This window comes from Toxorhynchites rutilus, chromosome 3 (assembly GCF_029784135.1).
Source record: "Toxorhynchites rutilus septentrionalis strain SRP chromosome 3, ASM2978413v1, whole genome shotgun sequence".
NCBI lineage: Eukaryota > Metazoa > Arthropoda > Insecta > Diptera > Culicidae > Toxorhynchites > Toxorhynchites rutilus.
This window is the reverse complement of record NC_073746.1, coordinates 252059815-252081561: the sequence shown is the minus strand read 5'-3', so window position 1 is coordinate 252081561 and position 21747 is coordinate 252059815. Positions and strand designations below refer to the sequence as shown.

The following is a 21747-nucleotide window of genomic DNA, read 5'->3' as shown; positions in this document are numbered from 1 at the left end:
TTCATTATTCACCGACCACAATCACTAGAATAAAATATCAAAACACCGTGCGAGTGCAGATAGTTTGAATATTCTCATAATATTCTGAAAATTACCAATAAACTTAAGATTCTATACTGGTTGATGTAAACGAATTTATATCATAGGGGAAATTTAACACAAGCTTTTAACGTTTTGAACAGCTTGATTATGATTGAATTTCGTGAATACAAAATACTATTCATGCTCCCTCATCCGTTCTTTGATCATTCATACATTCATCTCTGTCCCATGTATGTTGACCAATATTGTATATCACTATGCATTTTACTTCCTTGTTGTGAATCATTTTGCCTCTTTGTTGTGGAGCATTTTGCCTCTGCCGAAAATGATTATGCCTAACACAAATAAATTCGGACATATCGACATGCTGTATTTCAAATGTGAATAATTGTATCATTTGTAACCAATCGTACACCTACTAAAGGGTGTGTCACATCAAATTGCATCACGGAAAAAACGCTGTAGAAATTAAATTTTTAGGAATTATATCTTCAGCTTTCGCTTATAATCAGATAAGAGTGTATAGATCACGTTGGCCATGCTTCACTGTCAATTTTTCGTAAATTTGAAAAAATGTCGTCGAACGAAAAAGAGCGTCGTGAATTAATCCTGTGCACTCATTTCGAGAATCCGGAGTTGTCACATCGGGACATCGGTAAGATGCTGGAATCGTCCAATCCACGGTCAGCAGAGTACTAAAACGATACTTCGAGAACCTAACCATCGACCGGAAGGTGAAGAACGGCAAAAATGGATGCTCCGTCAGTGAAAAAGATCACAAGCGCGTAGTTAAGCAGTTTAGACGTGATCCGAGAAGTTCGGTCCGGGATGTCGCCAATAAGCTGAATTTGTCAAGTTCATTCGTCCAGCGGACCAAGCAGCGGGAGGGCCTGCGTACATACAAGGTTCAGAAGGCTCCTAACCGCGACGAAAGGCAAAACATGGTGGGGAAGACGCGAGCCCGGAAGCTGTACACCGAAATGCTGACGAAGCCGCATTGCCTGGTAATGGACGACGAAACCTACGTCAAAGCGGACTTTCGTCAGCTGCCGGGCCTGTTGTTCTTCTCCGCAGAGGACAAATTCAGCGTTCCGGAGGAGACTCGCAAGCAGAAACTATCAAAGTTTGCCAAAAAGTACATGGTGTGGCAAGCGATCTGCTCTTGCGGAAAGTGGAGCGCTCCCTTCGTGATGACCGGCACGGTAAACGGGCAGGTTTACCTTAAGGAGTGCCTACAGAAGCGCTTACTACCACTATTGAAGCAGCACGAGGGCCCGACCATCTTCTGGCCGGATCTCGCTTCGTGTCACTATTCAAAGGACGTGTTGGAGTGGTACGAAGCCAACGGGGTCACCTTCGTGCCAAAGGAAATGAACCCGCCCAACGCGCCGGAGCTTCGCCCAATAGAGAAATATTGGGCGATTATGAAGCAGGCCCTCCGGAAGAACCCAAAAGTTGTCAAATCGGAGGCGGACTTCAAGAGAAAATGGATTTCTGTTCAAAAAACTATGGATGGGTTATACCTATGATATAACCGCAAGGTTGACGTAGGACTGCCGTTGGCTTAGTAATCATTTATGTTTTTTCAATTAGCAATAAACGCACTTCGAATGTTGCTCATTGGGTACGATATCGCCGCTGCGCAAAGCTGATGATTAAATTATTGAATAAACTAGTGAATGAATGAAAAAAATTCACGAATTCAATTGCAAACCAATCCCAATTTAGGTCAATTCAAGCATTATGGTAGTGGTTATCGCAGCAAATAGTTATCAACATTTTGCCTAATCATCAAACGGTATGCGTAGAAGTTCAGTGAGCTGGCGACATGAAGGGGCATGCAGTCTTGAATAACTGAGCCAAAGCGTTGCGTTTGTACCCGCTTTTGTAGACCATGTTAGCAAAACGCATTCCGGAGTGTAAAAATGCATGGGGGTATAAAAAGTACTGTCGAGATCTGGGATGCCGATTTTCCCAACTTATTGGTTTCGGAACCTGTGTTGGGAAAACACATTCCAGTCTGCAAAAACGCAAGCGAGTACAAAAGTATTCGCAGCTTGCATCTCATTTGCAATGCCAATTTCCTCAGGCTCCATGGTTTTGAAGTCTGTGTTAGGGAAACATTCCGAATTGCAAAAACGCAAACGAGTACAAATGTACTCACTGCTTGCATCTATTTTGCAATGCCAGTTTCCTCAGACATGGTTTTGAAGTCTGTGTTAAGGAAATATTCCGATTTGCAAAAGCGCAAACGAGTTCAAAAGTACCCGCTGCATGTATCCATTTTGCAATGCCGATTTCCCCTGACTCCATTGTTTTGAAGTCTGTGTTAGGGAAACATCCATTCATTCCTGCGATGGTACCTCAATCGCTGTTCAATTATAACTAAGTGGTTTTCCGAGCGGCGCTCACTTATATACCGATTGGTGATTTCAATAGCCTGTTTGGAAAGCAATTTTAGGGCTATTGAAACAAGTTTTTGGATCAAAAAGTAACAAGTATATAACGCGTAGACATTTTATCTTTCGAATGAAGTGTTTATCATATCATTTCGTTCAGTTGTTTAGGAGCTATTAACGCTCAAAATCTCGGTCTCCGGCGTAACGCTTTCGTTTTCGAAACTTTGATTTTACACCCCGGTATAGAAATGAAAGACGTAGTCCTACGTCAAAAAACTACAACCTGACGTTGTACAGAACCTTATGCACGGGGTAAAGAGGAAGGTGCGAGCATACGGGCTTGGGTTCGAAGAAAATGTCAAAAGCTGTTTAATAGTTTTTATTTTACTGTCTAAAATTTTCAAAAGGATCGGTCTACTGGGCGAATTTCTACAGCGTTTTTTCCGTGATGCAATTTGATGTGACACACCCTTTAGTAGATAAAACAGTAATAAAAGTTTCCCTATAATCCACGATTGTTTTTATGTACTTTGTCCGTATGGTGTAGACGGAAAACCGGTCTGAACACCCTCTTTTGGCCGAACTAAGCGTTTGAATCACCGAACGTGAAAAGTGGAAAATCAAGACAATCGGGTGGGTGGATTGTTGCTGACTTAAGTAAGAGGAATCAAGATGGTATGTGACAGTTTATTGTAATGATTAGATACAGCTTGTTTGAAAATCCCTTGTGTTCCCTCTATGATCTAGGTTTTCGGACAAATGCATTATGCTTCTCTCGCATCATGTATGACACCAGCAGTTTTATTTCCCATTACAAATATCATTCAACTTCTAACTGTTACATTTGAGCTTTACAAATAATGGCAAAGTTTGCTAGTTGCATATGTACTTTTCTCTGACTTTGTCTCGCTTGCAAACAACATGCCGCTGTCGATTCATTTTCTCTACAATAATACTTTATAGTCATGAAACACATTGATCTCTGTTGAGTGAATGACTAATGGAGAAGGAGAGAATACAATGCCGGATGAACTTCTGAGAGATGGTGGCACCGTTTGGTGGAAATGTATTCGTATCGATGCATATTATGTTAAAGCACTGGATGGAAAAGTGAAAATCATTTCAATGGTGAAAACAAGTTATGAACTATTTATGATATTCGGGTTAGTCGATTTGTGTCGTTCTAAAATGCGAGAAGATAGCATTCATTTCATTTCTAGTATCCATATTAGTATTATGCCATCAATTTTATGTTCTGCATCGGAATATATATATATATATATATATATATATATATCGTCAACCACTTAGATTTTTGTTAAGTAGGATTACAAATCATTAGAAATATAACTCAATTTGAAATGGTATTTCGAAATGTTGAAAACAGTTTTTTTTCTCTATAACATACTTTGGATCAAAAGAATCATTCGTTAAACAAACTTTTTATATTTATATGTAAAATGTCAATCAGTGAGATAAATTTCTAGGTAGCTAAAATGATAGTCTTCGAAATAACTAAATATTGCGAACACTTATCCTTAATTGCTCTAATGAAGATTCTGCTCTAGAATTAAATTAGCGAAATAAAGAACACAAATTACCTGTATACGATATTTGTTTGTTTTATATACACCGGTTTTAGTTTTGATTTCTTCATTTGAATCGAGCCTTTTTCTTCGTCATGTATAACATTGTTGTCCATAATGAATAATGAAAGATGTTGAAAATGTTTCGAATAGAATTCATTTTTGTTTTTGTTTTATGTCTTGTTAGTAAAATCTATGAGTTGAAGTAATACGAAGGTAAAATAGGACTATATTGCATTTTCTTGATGTTAACGATTTATTGTCCTCTACTGTATAATGAACAGAACTCGAAGCTGTCCTAAACATGCATTTATATCTGTAGGAGCGATACGCTTTTCATCCATTTTCAATCTGTAAAGGTTTCCATGTTATTGCGGCGACTAACTGAAAATATTTCTAACCTTTTGAGCTGATAGATGAACGCAGTGGCAGTCCTAAAATAGTACGTGTGGCACGTACGTTTGGGGGAGTATTGTTGGAATATATTTCGACAGAAAAAGTTGCGATACAAAACACCTTCCTTTTTTGATTCTAGAGCAGAACTATTCTCTTTCCTTATCGGAGATTCAGTCAAGATACTCGAAAGTTGAATACATAATGAGGGCTCGCCATCACTCGTTTGCTGATATATTACACACTTATCCTTGGAATAATAATTTGTCAGTCCTGCAAAAAGTCAATAAATAAATATTAATGATGATAATCGGATATATTCTAGGCGATCAATATTATTAAACAGCATAACAACATTGGTGCAATATATGTATGGAGGAGGACGCCTATTCTATTCGTCTCAAATTTCGCACACTTGTTATGCATCTTATAAAATCCCTGTTCAACTTGGTACTCACGATATGTCTGGAGCTGAATCATCTTATGTTATTGCTGATTGTTATGTTCACAACTTTCATATAAAATCGTGGACCCTTTCAATAAATGGGGCTGAAATTTCAATTCAGGAGTACAGTAAGCATTCACTAACTGGGCGAAAAGGGAAGACCAGTTATCGACATTCGCGTTTTAACTGGTCCGGAATGTTAATCGTCAAATAAAATCGAGGAAAACTTCAATGAATTGTTTAATTCGCGTTGATCATAAAATTGGATAAACAAAAGGATTCACATGGAAGTTTCGCATTGAGTGCGACAACAGGTATGAACTATAACTTGAGGAAATTATTTTTCTGTAATTTAATCAATGTTTTTGCCATGCGAAAATAATGTCAATTTTCAAAACATTCCAAACTACATTCGAATGCCCCTCATAGCAAATCTTCTATTTGAATGTGGCGTCGAATGTTTACGGAATTCTGCTTTTTAACTGGTGCAAGAACTAGTTAACGTTCACCCAATTAAAAAGCAGACCAGTTAAACCAGGACCAGTTAGCGAACGACTACTGTACTTCGAACGGAGCGTGTAAGTTGATTATTACTCCAAGTCCATACAATCATTTCCATTTTAAGAATTATCCCCAACTTAGATTTTCGTAAAAACTCCGCACGAAATTGTGGTTTTAATCATCTTTTCTCTTCACTTTTATTGCATACTTAACGTTTCTAACTATAAGGGAGCCGTACTCATCACTTTCGCATATGTTTTGAAAAATGTAATGTAATGAATGTAATGAACACATTGTGCCCTATTATGTAAATCGAGTCGATAGTAATCAACCATTGTAAATCGAAATAATCTAGTTATTGCTTGAACTTCATGTGTTACAAATTGCATATATTTAAGCGTTTCTGAAATTTTTCCCAAAGGAAAATATTTGGGACACAAACCAAAACAAACTAATTCTCAGAAGGTATACAACAAGCAACTCGATAAATGAAGACAATTGCACCGATAGCTTTGACTCGGTCGATGCTATCGATATTGCTCGGTATCTATTATAGTAAAATAGAGCTAACAAGCAAAATCCTAATCGACTCGATTTATATCAGCCGGGTGCTATGATTGGTGCTAAGATCGTTAGGAAAATCCCAAGCAGAACTGTCGGTGGGGAACCCGATGCAGGGCAAAACAAAGGGAGAATGTCAGTGGGGAACTCGATATAATGGCTTCTGACAGTTCAATAGGAGTTCTATTTGGACGCCATCTACGTGATTTATATACAGTAATCTTTGATAACTGGACCTGGTTCAACTGGACTGCTCTTCAACGCCTTCCTTAGTAGGACACTCAAGAGAACCGGTCATGGCTATATGGTCGGTGTTAAGTCAGAGCGAACCAAGTCGCAAAACTAAAAAATTATTGATTGCATTATGTTAAACATTTTGTGAGTTACATTCTACATTTATCAGATTTGGAAAATCACGCGTACAGCAAGAATAACTTATCGAAATTGTTTTGAACGCTCAATAGAAACCCCTTGTAGCACCAAACTTCAAACTCGTTTTTCTCGAAATCATAAAAATGTCACTTGGTTCGGTCTGACTTTACACCGACCATATGACTACTATAAGATATATTCGAATGTGAAACGTAATTCTTCACTATTCTGAGACTTGTGAAAAAACGAAGATTATTTACCCGTATTCCTCACAATGTACAATATGGAAAATATCATACAAGAAGCGGAACCAGGAAAGTATCGTGTGCAGATTGAATATCTCCCTTGCTTCTCAAGAACTGCTATTTTACCTTGGCCGCACCCATCGTATTCATATTCAAGCGTTCACTGTGCGACCGAACGTTTCCAGCTGTATGGAAATGCACCTCTATTGTTCCGATCCATAAATCCGAAACTTCATTTATGTCAGATCGTGGAATATCAATACTGAGCTGTTGGAGCAAGGTCTTAAAAAAGCTGGTGCACAAGGTATTGCACAACGTGTCATTATAGTCAGATAGATAGTCAGCATGGTCCAACATTAGTCTACCACAGCTAACCTAATGTGTTACGTCATCGCTCTGTCTCGTGAAATAGAACTCAGGCGAACGCATTCGAGACTACTCCACATATCAGTGTTATCAACAAGATTAAACACATGGGATTTCTCGATTGGTTCACGAATTGGCTTTGGTCATATTTGTCGGATCGTTCCGCTTACGTTGTGGTTAACTGTACACATTCTAGACCATTCAGTATTAAGTCTGGCGTACCTCAGGGCAGCGTCCTTGGTGCTCAAGATCTTCACCGATTCAGAGGCTAGGAGTCGCTATTCGGGCTGTCAAACACGCAGTGACATCGGCATGGAATGCCGGAATACTAACAATTCCTTTTGCGCAAAGTTCTATCTCCTCACAGTACGACTGCAGTCCGCTTGAAGTGGAATATGTGTGAGAACACATTCCACGAATTGAAGGTAAAATCGGATATTTGGACTACTTGAAGTTTGGATTCATTCCATCTCTATCTCTATCACTTGCCGATGTGTCTCGTATGTGAAAAAGCATTCAGTGACGATGCTATGATGTCTTCAAAAATGGAAGACCACTCATTAAGAGTACATGCTGACAAAAACAGGAGTCCTTGTCATTCTTTCAAGCTTTGTTGTTAGGGTTTATTCGATATATTAATGATGAAAATATATGCCAAGAACTGATTTTTGCTACATATTTGAAGACTAATGCCAGAGGAAATTCAATTTTTTATGCCGTAGAGTATTATTTAACCGTAAAAGATATTCCATGGAAGAACGTTGTCTTGTAGCGACTGATAGTGCACCATCTATGGTTGGTCGTCATCTCACTTAAAGCGACAACTGCCTGAGGTACTGGTCATTCACTGCGTGAATCACAGATAGCATCAAGTAGCAAGAAATCTGAGACCTAGATTATTCCTTACAATATGTTACAAATGATGTCAACAAGATTCGAAGTAATTCTTTGAACTATCGGTTCTTTGCACAGCTATGTGAAACCGGAAAAATTCCTGAAGGAAAGAACAGCAACAGAAATAACTTCACTGTTATAGGTTGATTCAGCTTTCTTTCTCTGCTTCGTAGAACAAGGCTCACGTGCCTTGTCCTCTTAAGTGAAAATGTAGCCCACACAACTCTTCCATATTCAGTGCAAGGCGCGTAGAAGTATATCCTAAGGTGGGCCAACTTACTAAAACCACTCTTCAGCCATCTTGGAAGTCTACTGTGTTTTGTTTGTAAACAAAACACAATACGCTAGTGCCGAAGCTCGTTCCTGATCAGTCTGTCTCTTTCACGCTTCAAGCAAATAATTCCCCTTCTGCTTTCTTCCGTACTGTTTTCATATACCGCTCCCCTAACCAACTTAGTGACGAAACGGCCTCACCTAGTACCATAGACCCGTCTTGATTCAGTGTTTGCTGTGGCAGCAAGAGCCTCTCCACTGTGCGCACTTCTTCTAGCTTGAACCCTTTAGCATCTTTCTGGATTCCTGATAATGAAACATCCATGATCATTGATACTCGCTCATAAAGTTTCATGCCTCCAGTCCAGCGGAGGGAAAGAAGTCTAACAATTCCATCCAAGCCGAGTTCATCCGCATTATCCTGGTCCATCATTGTTAAAGCTGAACCTTCGTCTAGAAAGGCGAATGTGTGTTCTATTTTGTTGGCCCCGCGAATCACTATATGAACGTAGCCAAATAGTGCAGTATTCGTACTCGTACGATGAGTGTTGCAACAGTGTCGTGCATTATTCGACTCTGACGAAGAAGAGGAATATTCAGATACCGCTTTTGTTTTATATTTCGTATTCTGCTTTTCATCGGCTTGCTAATTATGTAAGAGCTCATGGTGCATATATGTAAATCCGTTGCGTCCACGTGGCTTCGATTTACAACCGCCGGAGTGCTTTCGAAGACAACGGTGGCGCAGTTCAAATGCTCGTACGACTGTCCAACGTGACACCCGTGGGAGTTCTATGAATTGCTTACATTCATCGATCGATTTACTGCTGGACTTACATATTAGGCTGTCAAAAAAGTCCTGCGGTTTTTTTTTGAATTTTCATTTGTTCATAAAATTAGTTACAATCATCTGTTTGAAGTCAAATATGCGCCGTTTTGTTCGATGACTTGTTCTCAACGAGATGCCAACTTCATAATACCCCTGTTATAGAAGCTCGCTTCCTTATTGGCAAAAAACTCGGATAGCCAATTTTCACAGGCCTCTTTTGTGGCTAACTTCTGACTACCTAGCTCGTTCGCCATGGACAAAAACAGGTGGTAGTCACTTGGTGCAAGGTCCGGACTATACGGCGGATGCATAAGAACCTCCCATCCGAGCTTCCGGAGCTTCTGGCGCGTCACCAAAGAAGTGTGTGGCCTGGCGTTGTCCTGATGGAAGACAATGCGGCCTCTGTTTATCAAAGATGGCCTCTTCTTCATGAGTGCTACCTTCAAGCGGTCCAGTTGTTGGCAGTACAGGTCCGAATTGAGCGTTTGGCCATAGGGAAGCAGCTCATAATAGATTATTCCTTGACAATCCCACCAAACACACAGCAAAACCTTCATGGCCGTTAATGAGGGCTTGGCCACCGTCTGAGCCGCTTCAGCGGGCTTCGACCACGACCGTTTGCGCTTCACGTTGTCGTAAGTGACCCACTTTTCATCGCCAGTCACCATCCGCTTCAGAAACGGGTCGATTTTGTTGCGATTCACATGCGTCGATACGGTCAAAGATGTTTTTTTGCGTCAACGTGTGTGACACCCATACATCGAGCTTCTTTGTGAATCCAAGCTTCTTCAAATGGTTAATAACGGTTTGATGACTTATCCCCAGCTCTTGGTCTTTCTCGGCAATTTCAGCGATTTTGTCGCAAGTTTCGACGACAGGCCTTCCGGAGCGTGGCGCATCTTCGACGACCTCTACACCAGAACGAAAACGTTGAAACCATCGTTGTGCAGTGGAAATGGAAACTGTATCGGGTCCATAAACTGCACAAATTTTATTGGCAGCTTGAGATGCATTTTTGCCTTTGTCATAGTAGTACTGTAAAATATGTCGGATTTTCTCTTTATTTTGCTCCATATTTGCGACACTATAACTCACGAACGACTTAACCAAACAAAACACTGGGCCCTATTATAGAAATCGAGGTGATAAGAATTTTGCTCGTTAGCTCTATTTTACTATTATAGAAATCGAGCAATTCGATAGCACCGAGCGAGTGATAGCTATCGATACAAGTGTCAGAATTTTTCGAGTTGTTTGGTTCGCTTGTTGCATATCTTTAGAGAATTATTTTGTTTTGGTTTGCGTCCCTGATATTTCGCTTTGGGAAACATTTCAGAAACGCTTAGATATATGCAATTTTCAACACATGTTCGTTTGTTTTTATCAGTATTTGTTTTACGGTGCTGCCAGAATAGGCTATACAAGGTAAGTGTACAATCCAGCATTATTATATAAATCATGTTACAAATTTATAATGCAGAACCTACTTCCAGCGTATATTTCAGTGGTTGAAAACGAATGGACAGACAAATCACCAGCAGTTTGAACGACTCGTTGAACCAATAAAAGCGAATGTAAACATTGCTCGAGGTTTTTGTGGAGGCAGTTCAAATAGAATGGGAGAAGTGGGAGAAATTCAGTGAGGAGCTTAATGCACTGAGACCATCAATGCGTGTTGGTTCAGAATGGCAGAAAGTAAGTGTTTCTTCTACGATACATATAACTTCATAAGTAAATTTTATCATATTCTTTGAATTACTATCAACCGAATTTCCTACGTAAAAAATGCTTATTCCTGCTAGCGTACATTATTACGGGTTACTTCTGTCAGAAATTTTCTTTTTTATTGCTATACTATACCAAACTTTCTATACCATATGCTAAAGCTGAAATGTCTTGCAAAACAATAATGATTTTTTTTAAATTACAGATTTGGATTGACATGAGGTGAAAGGTAAAGAAAACACTAGCACACAACAAGCGAGAATTTAGGGCCACAGGTGGTTTTTTTTTCTTTCTTTATTAAAGAGATTTTCAGCCAAAGGCTGGTTCATCTCTAATCCCACCACAGGTGGTGGCCCAATACAATAAAGCTATTGACGCCGCTACAACGAGAAATCGACGCTAAAATTACATGCAAAAAGGTTGTTTTGCTAAAAAAACAGGAAGTGGGTTATATCTATATTATAACCGCAAGGGTGACGTAGGACTATCGTTGATTTAGAGATCATTTGTATGAAGTTGAATCTGAATTCATTCTGAATGAATGAATATTTGGAAAACTTCGAAAACGAGAGCGTTACGTTGGAGGCACAAGGTTTTATGCATCCAATATTGGATACGGAAATATCCTACTGATGGGGAAGAATAATCTTCAGAAGCTATCCTGTTGATTGCGATTGATTGAAAAACCACAAAACCAAATGTATTTGGTCACAGTGTTACATGGATAGAAAACATTCAATTAAACTCTTTCACATGAATATATTTTTAAAATTCCCAAAGGAACTGGCAGATTATTTTCCAGCAATGATTAGATCTTTCCGGAACTTTCTCGATGAGGAATGGCATCCTAACGGAAAGAGTTCTGCGCGTGTATGTGTCGATCCTTCGCCGTCCACCTTTCTTTCTTTCTTTGTTTTTAAGAGGCTTTAAACTTTGCAGTTCATTCGCCTCTAAAACCGTCCACCTCCTCCAGCACGTTAGGCAACGATGTTGTCTTGTCGATGTCCTCACGAAAAATGAATGTGTCTCACCACCAGAATATCGCTTAAGTATGCTTTTTGTGTGTGATTGAATCGAGAGAAGGTGTGGTTTACGATGGCAATTTGGAAGGCAAACTAGAGGGGAATGAACTCTCTGAGCTCGGAACTTTCGGCGACTGAGCAATAATCGATTGCGGGCGCATACAATATTGGATACGGAAATATCCTACTGATGGGGAAGAATAATCTTCTGAAGCTATCCTGTTAATTGCGATTGATTGAAAAACCACAAAACCAAATGTATTTGGTCACAGTGTTACATGGATAGAAAACATTCAATTAAACTCTTTCACATGAATATATTTTGAAAATTCCCAAAGGAACTGGCAGATTATTTTCAGTAACGATTAGATATTTCCACATTTTCCTCGATACTGGAAGCCCACCAGTGGTTAATGCCAACTCGATAACCACCTGTTAATAGCACTTGATTGAAACATATTTGGTCACAGTGTAACATGGATAGAAAACATTCAATTAAACTCTTTCACATGAATATATTTTGAAAATTCCCAGAGGAACTGGCAGATTATTTTCAGTAACGATTAGATATTTCCACATTTTCCTCGATACTGGAAGCCCACCAGTGGTTAATACAAACTCGATAACCACCTGTTAATAGCACTTGATTGAAACATATTTGGTCACAGTGTTACATGGATAGAAAACATTCAATTAAACTCTTTCACATGAATATATTTTGAAAATTCCCAGAGGAACTGGCAGATTATTTTCAGTAACGATTAGATATTTCCACATTTTCCTCGATACTGGAAGCCCACCAGTGGTTAATGCCAACTCAATAACCACCTGTTAATAGCACTTGATTGAAACATATTTGGTCACAGTGTTACATGGATAGAAAACATTCAATTAAACTCTTTCACATGAATATTTTTTGAAAATTCCCAGAGGAACTGGCAGATTATTTTCAGTAACGATTAGTTATTTCCACATTTTCCTCGATACTGGAAGCCCACCAGTGGTTAATGCCAACTCGATAACCACCTGTTAATAGCACTTGATTGAAACATATTTGGTCACAGTGTTACATGGATAGAAAACATTCAATTAAACTCTTTCACATGAATATATTTTTAAAATTCCCAAAGGAACTGGCAGATTATTTTCCAGCAATGATTAGATCTTTCCGGAACTTTCTCGATGCTGAATGGCATCCTAACGGAAAGAGTTCTGCGCGTGTATGTGTCGATCCTTCGCCGTCCACCTCCTCCAGCACGTTAGGCAACGATGTTGTCTTGTCGATGTCCTCACGAAAAATGAATGTGTCTCACCACCAGAATATCGCTTAAGTATGCTTTTTGTGTGTGATTGAATCGAGAGAAGGTGTGGTTTACGATGGCAATTTGGAAGGCAAACTAGAGGGGAATGAACTCTCTGAGCTCGGAACTTTCGGCGACTGAGCAATAATCGATTGCGGGCGCATACAATATTGGATACGGAAATATCCTACTGATGGGGAAGAATAATCTTCTGAAGCTATCCTGTTAATTGCGATTGATTGAAAAACCACAAAACCAAATGTATTTGGTCACAGTGTTACATGGATAGAAAACATTCAAATAAACTCTTTCACATGAATATATTTTGAAAATTCCCAAAGGAACTGGCAGATTATTTTCAGTAACGATTAGATATTTCCACATTTTCCTCGATACTGGAAGCCCACCAGTGGTTAATGCCAACTCGATAATCACCTGTTAATAGCACTTGATTGAAACATATTTGGTCACAGTGTAACATGGATAGAAAACATTCAATTAAACTCTTTCACATGAATATATTTTGAAAATTCCCAAAGGAACTGGCAGATTATTTTCAGTAACGATTAGATATTTCCACATTTTCCTCGATACTGGAAGCCCACCAGTGGTTAATACAAACTCGATAACCACCTGTTAATAGCACTTGATTGAAACATATTTGGTCACAGTGTTACATGGATAGAAAACATTCAATTAAACTCTTTCACATGAATATATTTTGAAAATTCCCAGAGGAACTGGCAGATTATTTTCAGTAACGATTAGTTATTTCCACATTTTCCTCGATACTGGAAGCCCACCAGTGGTTAATGCCAACTCGATAACCACCTGTTAATAGCACTTGATTGAAACATATTTGGTCACAGTGTTACATGGATAGAAAACATTCAATTAAACTCTTTCACATGAATATATTTTTAAAATTCCCAAAGGAACTAGCAGATTATTTTCCAGCAATGATTAGATCTTTCCGGAACTTTCTCGATGCTGAATGGCATCCTAACGGAAAGAGTTCTGCGCGTGTATGTGTCGATCCTTCGCCGTCCACCTCCTCCAGCACGTTAGGCAACGATGTTGTCTTGTCGATGTCCTCACGAAAAATGAATGTGTCTCACCACCATAATATCGCTTAAGTATGCTTTTTGTGTGTGATTGAATCGAGAGAAGGTGTGGTTTACGATGGCAATTTGGAAGGCAAACTAGAGGGGAATGAACTCTCTGAGCTCGGAACTTTCGGCGACTGAGCAATAATCGATTGCGGGCGCATACAATATTGGATACGGAAATATCCTACTGATGGGGAAGAATAATCTTCTGAAGCTATCCTGTTAATTGCGATTGATTGAAAAACCACAAAACCAAATGTATTTGGTCACAGTGTTACATGGATAGAAAACATTCAATTAAACTCTTTCACATGAATATATTTTGAAAATTCCCAAAGGAACTGGCAGATTATTTTCAGTAACGATTAGATATTTCCACATTTTCCTCGATACTGGAAGCCCACCAGTGGTTAATGCTAACTCGATAACCACCTGTTAATAGCACTTGATTGAAACATATTTGGTCACAGTGTAACATGGATAGAAAACATTCAATTAAACTCTTTCACATGAATATATTTTGAAAATTCCCAAAGGAACTGGCAGATTATTTTCAGTAACGATTAGATATTTCCACATTTTCCTCGATACTGGAAGCCCACCAGTGGTTAATGCTAACTCGATAACCACCTGTTAATAGCACTTGATTGAAACATATTTGGTCACAGTGTAACATGGATAGAAAACATTCAATTAAACTCTTTCACATGAATATATTTTGAAAATTCCCAAAGGAACTGGCAGATTATTTTCAGTAACGATTAGATATTTCCACATTTTCCTCGATACTGGAAGCCCACCAGTGGTTAATACCAACTCGATAACCACCTGTTAATAGCACTTGATTGAAACATATTTGGTCACAGTGTTACATGGATAGAAAACATTCAATTAAACTCTTTCACATGAATATATTTTGAAAATTCCCAGAGGAACTGGCAGATTATTTTCAGTAACGATTAGATATTTCCACATTTTCCTCGATACTGGAAGCCCACCAGTGGTTAATGCCAACTCGATAACCACCTGTTAATAGCCGCGTGTGTATGTGTGTGTAGCGATGTCTTCCCAGGGAACCGTTTGTGGCATCACTCTCCTCCTGATAGATTCCCTTCTGGCCTAGGGTGCACAAACAGGCTCTTGGTGACACCGTTCATCCGCGCTTTCATGATAAATAAAGAGCTTCACCGCAACAGCGACAACATGCTCCAATCGCTGTTCAATTAGAACTGAGTGGATTTCCGAGCGCCGCTCGCTTATATACCGATTGGTGATTTCAATAGCCTGTTTTGAAAGCAATTTTAAGACTATTGAAACAAGTTTTTGGATCAAAAAGTAACAAGTATATAACGCGTAGACATTTTATCTTTCGAATGAAGTGTTTATCATACCATTTCGTTCAGTTGTTTAGGAGCTATTAACGCTCAAAATCTCGGTCTCCGGCGTAACGCTTTCGTTTTCGAAACTTTGATTTTACACCCCGGTATAGAAATGAAAGACGTAGTCCTACGTCAAAAGTGGAATTCATGCGGAATTCCATCGATTGCAGTTGTGAAAATACATGAAAAAGTTCATTTTCTAATAATTATATTTTTTGTACAGCAAATTGTTCCATGAAGTCGTTTTTATTACACATCCATGCATGCATTACACCCATTAAGCTTTATTCGTAGAGGGAATATCAGTTTTCTCCAAAACATAACCATATTAACACTTTTGGAAATATAGATATTTATAATTTTCATAGCCGATGTCTCAAAAAAAGATTTGGCATCCTTTCTATAGAGCTTTGTGAAACATTTCAAACTCGTTTTAAAATATTTCATTACTGCCACTGACATTCGAGCAGAGTAACGAATCGAGCTGTTTTCCTCGATTTCTATAATTCCAGATTTTACTCGGTGTGATAGTGATAGTGATTGTATAGAATCCTCGATTCAATTTCTATAATAGGGCCCACTGTCACGGACTATATTATAACGCGCAAAAATACCTTTCCAACAAGCTATAGTATGACTCGATACAATGAATACAACTAGAACTACGCGCTTACAACGACACCTCGCGGAAATACCGCAGGACTTTTTTGACAGCCTAATATAACGCAGCCATTATTAGAAATTTTCCAACCGGCGAAGCTGTTGTCAGTAGACTTCACCGGAGTTGCTTCCGAGTGTGAGTTTGAGGAATCGGTACATCTTTTCGAACTCTACTGGAATATTCACTGAGCTTGCCGCTCCAGCAAGAGAATATACCCAACGGCTCAAAGTCAGCAGGTTATCTTTTGGTAGTGACTGTCGATGCCGTGCCCAATCCAGCTTGATTATGGTAGGAAGTTTGCTCACGAGTTGGTGAAGCAGTGCAATTTTGTAGATATGTTCCTCCAATCCACATGCATCAACGATGGAACAGAAATTTTGAACACTTACTGCAAAATCAAAAATTGTCTCTCTCATCGGTGGTAATCTGTGAATCTTTGAGATAAACGAATGTACAATAGCTTCAGGTTGTCCAAAAAGCATTCGCAATGTTTCTATCACGCTCGGTACGTTTGAGGGGTGCAATCTCACAGCTTCATACGCGTTGCCTTTTAAGCTTTTCTGGAGTCGGATAACGTTCTCTTCATGAGTAAATCCGCACATAGTTGTGCTACTTATAAATGTCGAAAGAAATACAGACCATTCCTCTGGGTCTCCATTAAAAGTAGGAAGATCTCTAGAGATTGCTTGACGGGCAGCCAACTGCTTCTCACTTAGAGGACAGGCATCAAAGAGACCTTTCGTTTGTTTGGGTTTGAGATGGGTTTCCTGCGAACGTTTCTAGATGTGGTTGTCGAGGTATCTGTCTTTGTTGGACGAAAACTGGGGCCAGCGGATTCGATTGAGATATCATGAGAATCCTGTAATGTAGGTATCAAACACTCGGACGGTAGCAACGGTGTTGATCTAATCATGGATTCGTCTCGAACCAACACTGGAAGCTGAACTTGATACAGCAGCCATCTCCTCTAACAGATTATACTTCTTTTCTAGATATTCACGGTTCATCTTTTGTTCCTTCGTTAGCTTTAACAATTGAAGCTTCAACAGTAACCTCACGGATCCCTGCGATGCGCCAGCAACAACTGTATGTATGTTTTGTATTTGGTTGCTTGATTCTGAGTAACAATTTCGGGACACGTTTGTCCCAGTGCCGTTTGCTCAACAGACGAAATTGGTTTGTGCTCTTGTTTCTTGGCGCCAACTCTCGTGATTCTCATTGTAACTCCACTACCGCTCTCTAACACATCACAACGATTGGACGGGGTACTTCTTTTCGACATCGTGCAATTCAATTCCGGTAAACAAAAATTATACAATTGTTGATTTGAAATCAACAGGACGGGAAAGATGAATTCCGCATTTTTTTTTTGTGAACTAGATTTGTTCTCAGAATGAACCATTATGAAACATGATCTTACAAGGAACCTGTAATATGTCCTAACAGAAAATATGAAAAATTGCACATATTTTGTGCACCTCCAATTATTACATATACTATTGTTGACCGATAAACATATTTTCACATACGGTTTGCGACTTTTAAAGAAGAAGCACCTTATCTTTCCCCACTTAATTTCGAAAATATAAATCCTACATGTATAAAAAAAATCTGTTGATGTTGGGTTCCAGCTAACATTCTATGTTGTTCTTCATACTGGAACGGGTAGTGACTGAACCGTTCATCAAAGTGAACTGTTTTGTCCATCTAGGGTCGAGGAAGGAAATCTTGATTTGGAAAGATATCTTCCTGCTTGTTCCATCACGAGGGTACAGCGCTCTACACACTCTACGCATTCCGCTTGCACTACCATCTTCTATCCCACTTTCTGCAGATTGTAGCTTGGAAAAAGGGGCAACCCCATAAACAGAAATAATGACAGGTTGTCCCGTTCTAATTAACATAGCCTACACAGGAACACAGGAATAGGAATTCGGGTTCATACGTTCTTGTAATACCTAACTGTACAGTGTGTCTTGTTTTCAAAGTGAAAGCTTACAATTTCATTATCATTTGTCAATTCATCGCTAAGTTTATGGTACATCCCAAGAAGGTCATGTGCGACGCTGGTATCAACAGCAAAAAATGCACATTCTAATTCTCGTATAAAAATTCGGTTCTCGACAAATTAAATTCAATCAGTCGTCGTCATTGTTCATCATCGTTGTCGTTATTTATTCATCCATCATTTCAAATTCTAGTCGTTACAATTTCGATACAACAAACAGAGATTACATTTTCTGGGAAAAGAAACTGTCGCAACAGAACTATGCAATTTAATGATAATTGTCCATGATACGGCGGAAACGTTTGAAAAAAAAAATCACAGCACGCTTTCAACCGTCTCATTCCGTTTGTTGCACAATATCTCATTCATGTTTCTTTTCCACGCCGTGCAATTAAGCGCAAAGCAGTTTGCTAAATTTCGAAACAAGCTACTTACCATTATCTTTATCTTCACGCTTAAACCGCTCTGCCTCCGCCCCAGCCCACGTAAGCTCACGACGACCAACGACTTTTTTGTAGATCAATTTGACCTTCCAATGTTTTAGCCAGGTAAATCACAAACAATTGGCTCAGTGCCACACCGAGGGCGATTCCAGCTATCAGATAGAGATTCCGCTCAGCCCAGACTCGAACAATCTCAATGCAGCCACTGGTCCAGATTTTTTTGCTCGCGGCGGCAACTGATTGCTGCTGAATGTGATAACCGCACATTATGTTGACCAAACCTGATGAGATGTCAGTTGCGTTGATGCAGCAGCTATACGGTACGCCACACTTCTCCACACTAGGAGAGGAGCAGTTGAAGTATTCATTTTTACCCCAATCTAGATAACCGTCATTGCTCAGTCCACAGCAATGGAATTCCTGTTGCGCAAAATCAATCAGATTTTGGAGATCCGGGTCATCGCGATAGGTGGTAATAATCTTATCCGTAAACGACTCTTCCAATACGATGTTCATCTTGTGAGGAAACACAAATCCAACTATCGCCACAGCCATTTCGCACAGGAAAAACATCAACAGACATAGGGAATAAAACTTGAGTAGGCAGGTATTTTCGCGAAGTGCTCCCAAGCAGCCTGCAAAACTAACAACGAACACGATCCCGCCTGCGATAATCATGACCAGCGAAATGTTCAGTACAATGTCGTAGAATGTTTCCAGCTTTATTAGTCCTGTAGCTTGCCATTTATCCACGAACGCGTAGAATCCAATTCCTATTAGCAGGCCACCGAATAGCCAAAATATGAAGTTCAACAGAAATATCATATATTTCACGCACGAGCTCACATATGTGAAGTTATGTGTTGGATAGCGATATGGGGGCATTCTGTTCTGAGTGAAAGCCCACACAAAATAAGCAGAACTTCGCTTTGATCTAGTTGTTTTTTGTTCTTTCCTAAAAGAGCATCCAATCTGGTTCGCCTTCAAGTTGTTTTTGCTTCCGACTTGTTCTCCTCCGTAGCTATGCACTTCTGATTACGATTCAACAAACGTGAGTAATTCTGCTGAAAAGTGAAGGAAAAAACACTTCTTTGTTTACTCCCTCATCCTCCCTACAGATGGTGTTTATAACTTACCATTAGAAAACGAGAATGTCCAGAATATTGGATCCCCTGAGAATATCCGAGTAGTACAGAATGCTGCATTCAATTTATTGCAACATTCAGGAGGACATCATCGATACAGAGCTAGATATTCATCAAAACACTCGTAGAACAAGTCACTTTTTCCGTCTGCTATGAGTCCAATTGAATGAAAAATCTCAGTCAGTGCAGAATGGGCAGACGTTTGCAACAATTAGACTGACCCATACACATTAAACAGAATAGATAAATGATTCGATGTCACAAACACTCACACGAAATTGCCATTAGAGAATAAGCAAGATATAGGAAAAGAGGATGGGCATTTTTCGACATTGATATGTAGTAGGGAGTAGTAGAGGTGTCAGGCGATTTTTGAAAATATATTGAACGAAAGAATAAGAAAAAAAACAGTCGTAAAAAAAAGAGGATTAGAGGAAATTTTTAAGTGATTTTTAGCATGCTTCAACTTCGTAGAAAATCAACGCATAAAGATGGAATAAATATAATTTTAAAGATTCTTTCAATTATCAAAATATTTTTGGTATTTATTTTCATATTGATATGTGTAGGTGTAGTGTAGTGAACAACAATATTGAGAAAAATGAAAAATCGATATTTTTCTGTTCATTCAAAGATTTTGTGGACTCACATTTATAACATACCCAATTAACCTTATCAAACCAATCACCAATCGATACAAAATTGGAGTAAATTAGAGGAATACTTCATCGAAAATTGTACCAGAAGTGCAAAATGCTATGCTCACTCCCAAGCCGAGGACATAGTAAAGGAGGTTGCGGTGCGATGCGATCGCTTTAGATCGCGCGTTTTCTGGTGTTTCGTTCCACTCCATTCTACATGTACCCAGCGCAAGGATTCCAGATATGATAAGGGGCTGTCCACATACCACGTGGACAGAAAAAGCATGATTTTAGACACCCCCTCCCCCTCCGTGGACAAGCGTGGACATTTCTTATACCCCTCCCCCTGTTGTCCACGTGGACATTCCTCCGGTTTTGAGGAAAAAAATCAAGAAATTCTATTTTTTCGCTTAAACTTCATTTCAAATTTGTTTCTATTTTCTATTCCATATGTTTATTGATAAAAATTATAGCCTTATCAATGGTAACGATTTGTCTTGAAATCTTCGATGTTTTTCAACATTGTCCGAGAGCTCATTATTTTCTTCCGAATTCCATTCACGTTATCTCCATATCCATTTAAAAATACCATTTGTGAGCTTATTCTCGAGTATTTTTATTAAAGCTGGCTGGCTGCTTGAGTTTTCAAAAAATCATTGTCTGACCACTTTGTTTGAAAACAGAATTTTCTCGTCTAAACATCAATGACTTTCGCTTTTACAGGTTCGGTAGTGCCTGATGGCTATAATGAACCTAGTAAAAACAAAACATCTGCAGTATCATCGTGATCGATGATTCCGTTGACCTACAACCCTTAATTGTTAAAATTCATGCCGATTCTAAGGAAAAAACCAAAAGCATATTTTTGTAGGCATACATCTTTTCGATCATAGATTCCTGGATATTTCAGCATCCTTTATGCAACTTGAGAATTCCATCCTCTGGTTCTGGATCGTTGATTTTCATACGTTCAGCTGCTAGCAGTACTTGTTGGAATTCATCGAAACTAGTTGCTTGGTAGAAGCTCATGATACAGATTTTCTTCCAGTCCTACCAGACCCAGCCATAACTTTCTTCAAGCGAAAACCTGCTTCGGGGTTCCATTCACTTGCTAAGATTTTTTTTAACTCAACATTCTTGTAAATGATTTGCCCTTTACAATTCGCTACAAATATGAATTTTTGTCGCGTTTATGAAACGAATCCCAGATTGAGATAAGTCCCTTCAAGTGTTTTTCGGTAAAATAAACCCTTATTCCTGAATCCGGTCGGATTGAAAATTAGCACAATGTTGCGTTCTTTAAGAGGGTATTCTAGTCTAAAAATTTGAAAAAAAATCAATTTTGACGTAGAATTACGTCTTTCGGGAACATATTGGGGTACAAATTGAAAATCGATAATCGAGCAC

At 39.0% G+C, this 21747-nt stretch overlaps 1 protein-coding gene across 3 annotated transcripts; it reads right to left on the bottom strand.

Moving 5' to 3' along the window:
* Positions 1-3226: 3226 nt before the first annotated feature.
* Positions 3227-19924, bottom strand: LOC129777753 (tetraspanin-33-like). 3 transcript variants are annotated; one of them, XM_055784216.1, is made up of 4 exons: positions 19691-19924; positions 18547-19618; positions 4429-4693; positions 3227-4378 (listed from the first exon to the last, which is right to left on the bottom strand). In XM_055784216.1, the coding sequence occupies exon 2, from the start codon at positions 19437-19439 to the stop codon at positions 18603-18605; it is 837 nt and encodes a 278-aa protein (XP_055640191.1). In that variant the 5' UTR covers positions 19440-19618; positions 19691-19924; the 3' UTR covers positions 3227-4378; positions 4429-4693; positions 18547-18602. The 3 variants fall into 3 exon arrangements, with proteins under 3 accessions (XP_055640191.1, XP_055640189.1, XP_055640190.1); XM_055784214.1 differs by having other exon boundaries at positions 3227-4693; XM_055784215.1 differs by having other exon boundaries at positions 3227-4693; positions 18547-19615.
* Between the last annotated feature and the right edge of the window lie 1823 nt (positions 19925-21747).

What these genes read in the sequence shown, in the direction of transcription:
- LOC129777753 (XM_055784214.1), bottom strand. Translation starts at nt 19,439, where the DNA reads ATGCCCCCATATCGCTATCCAACACATAACTTCACATATGTGAGCTCG.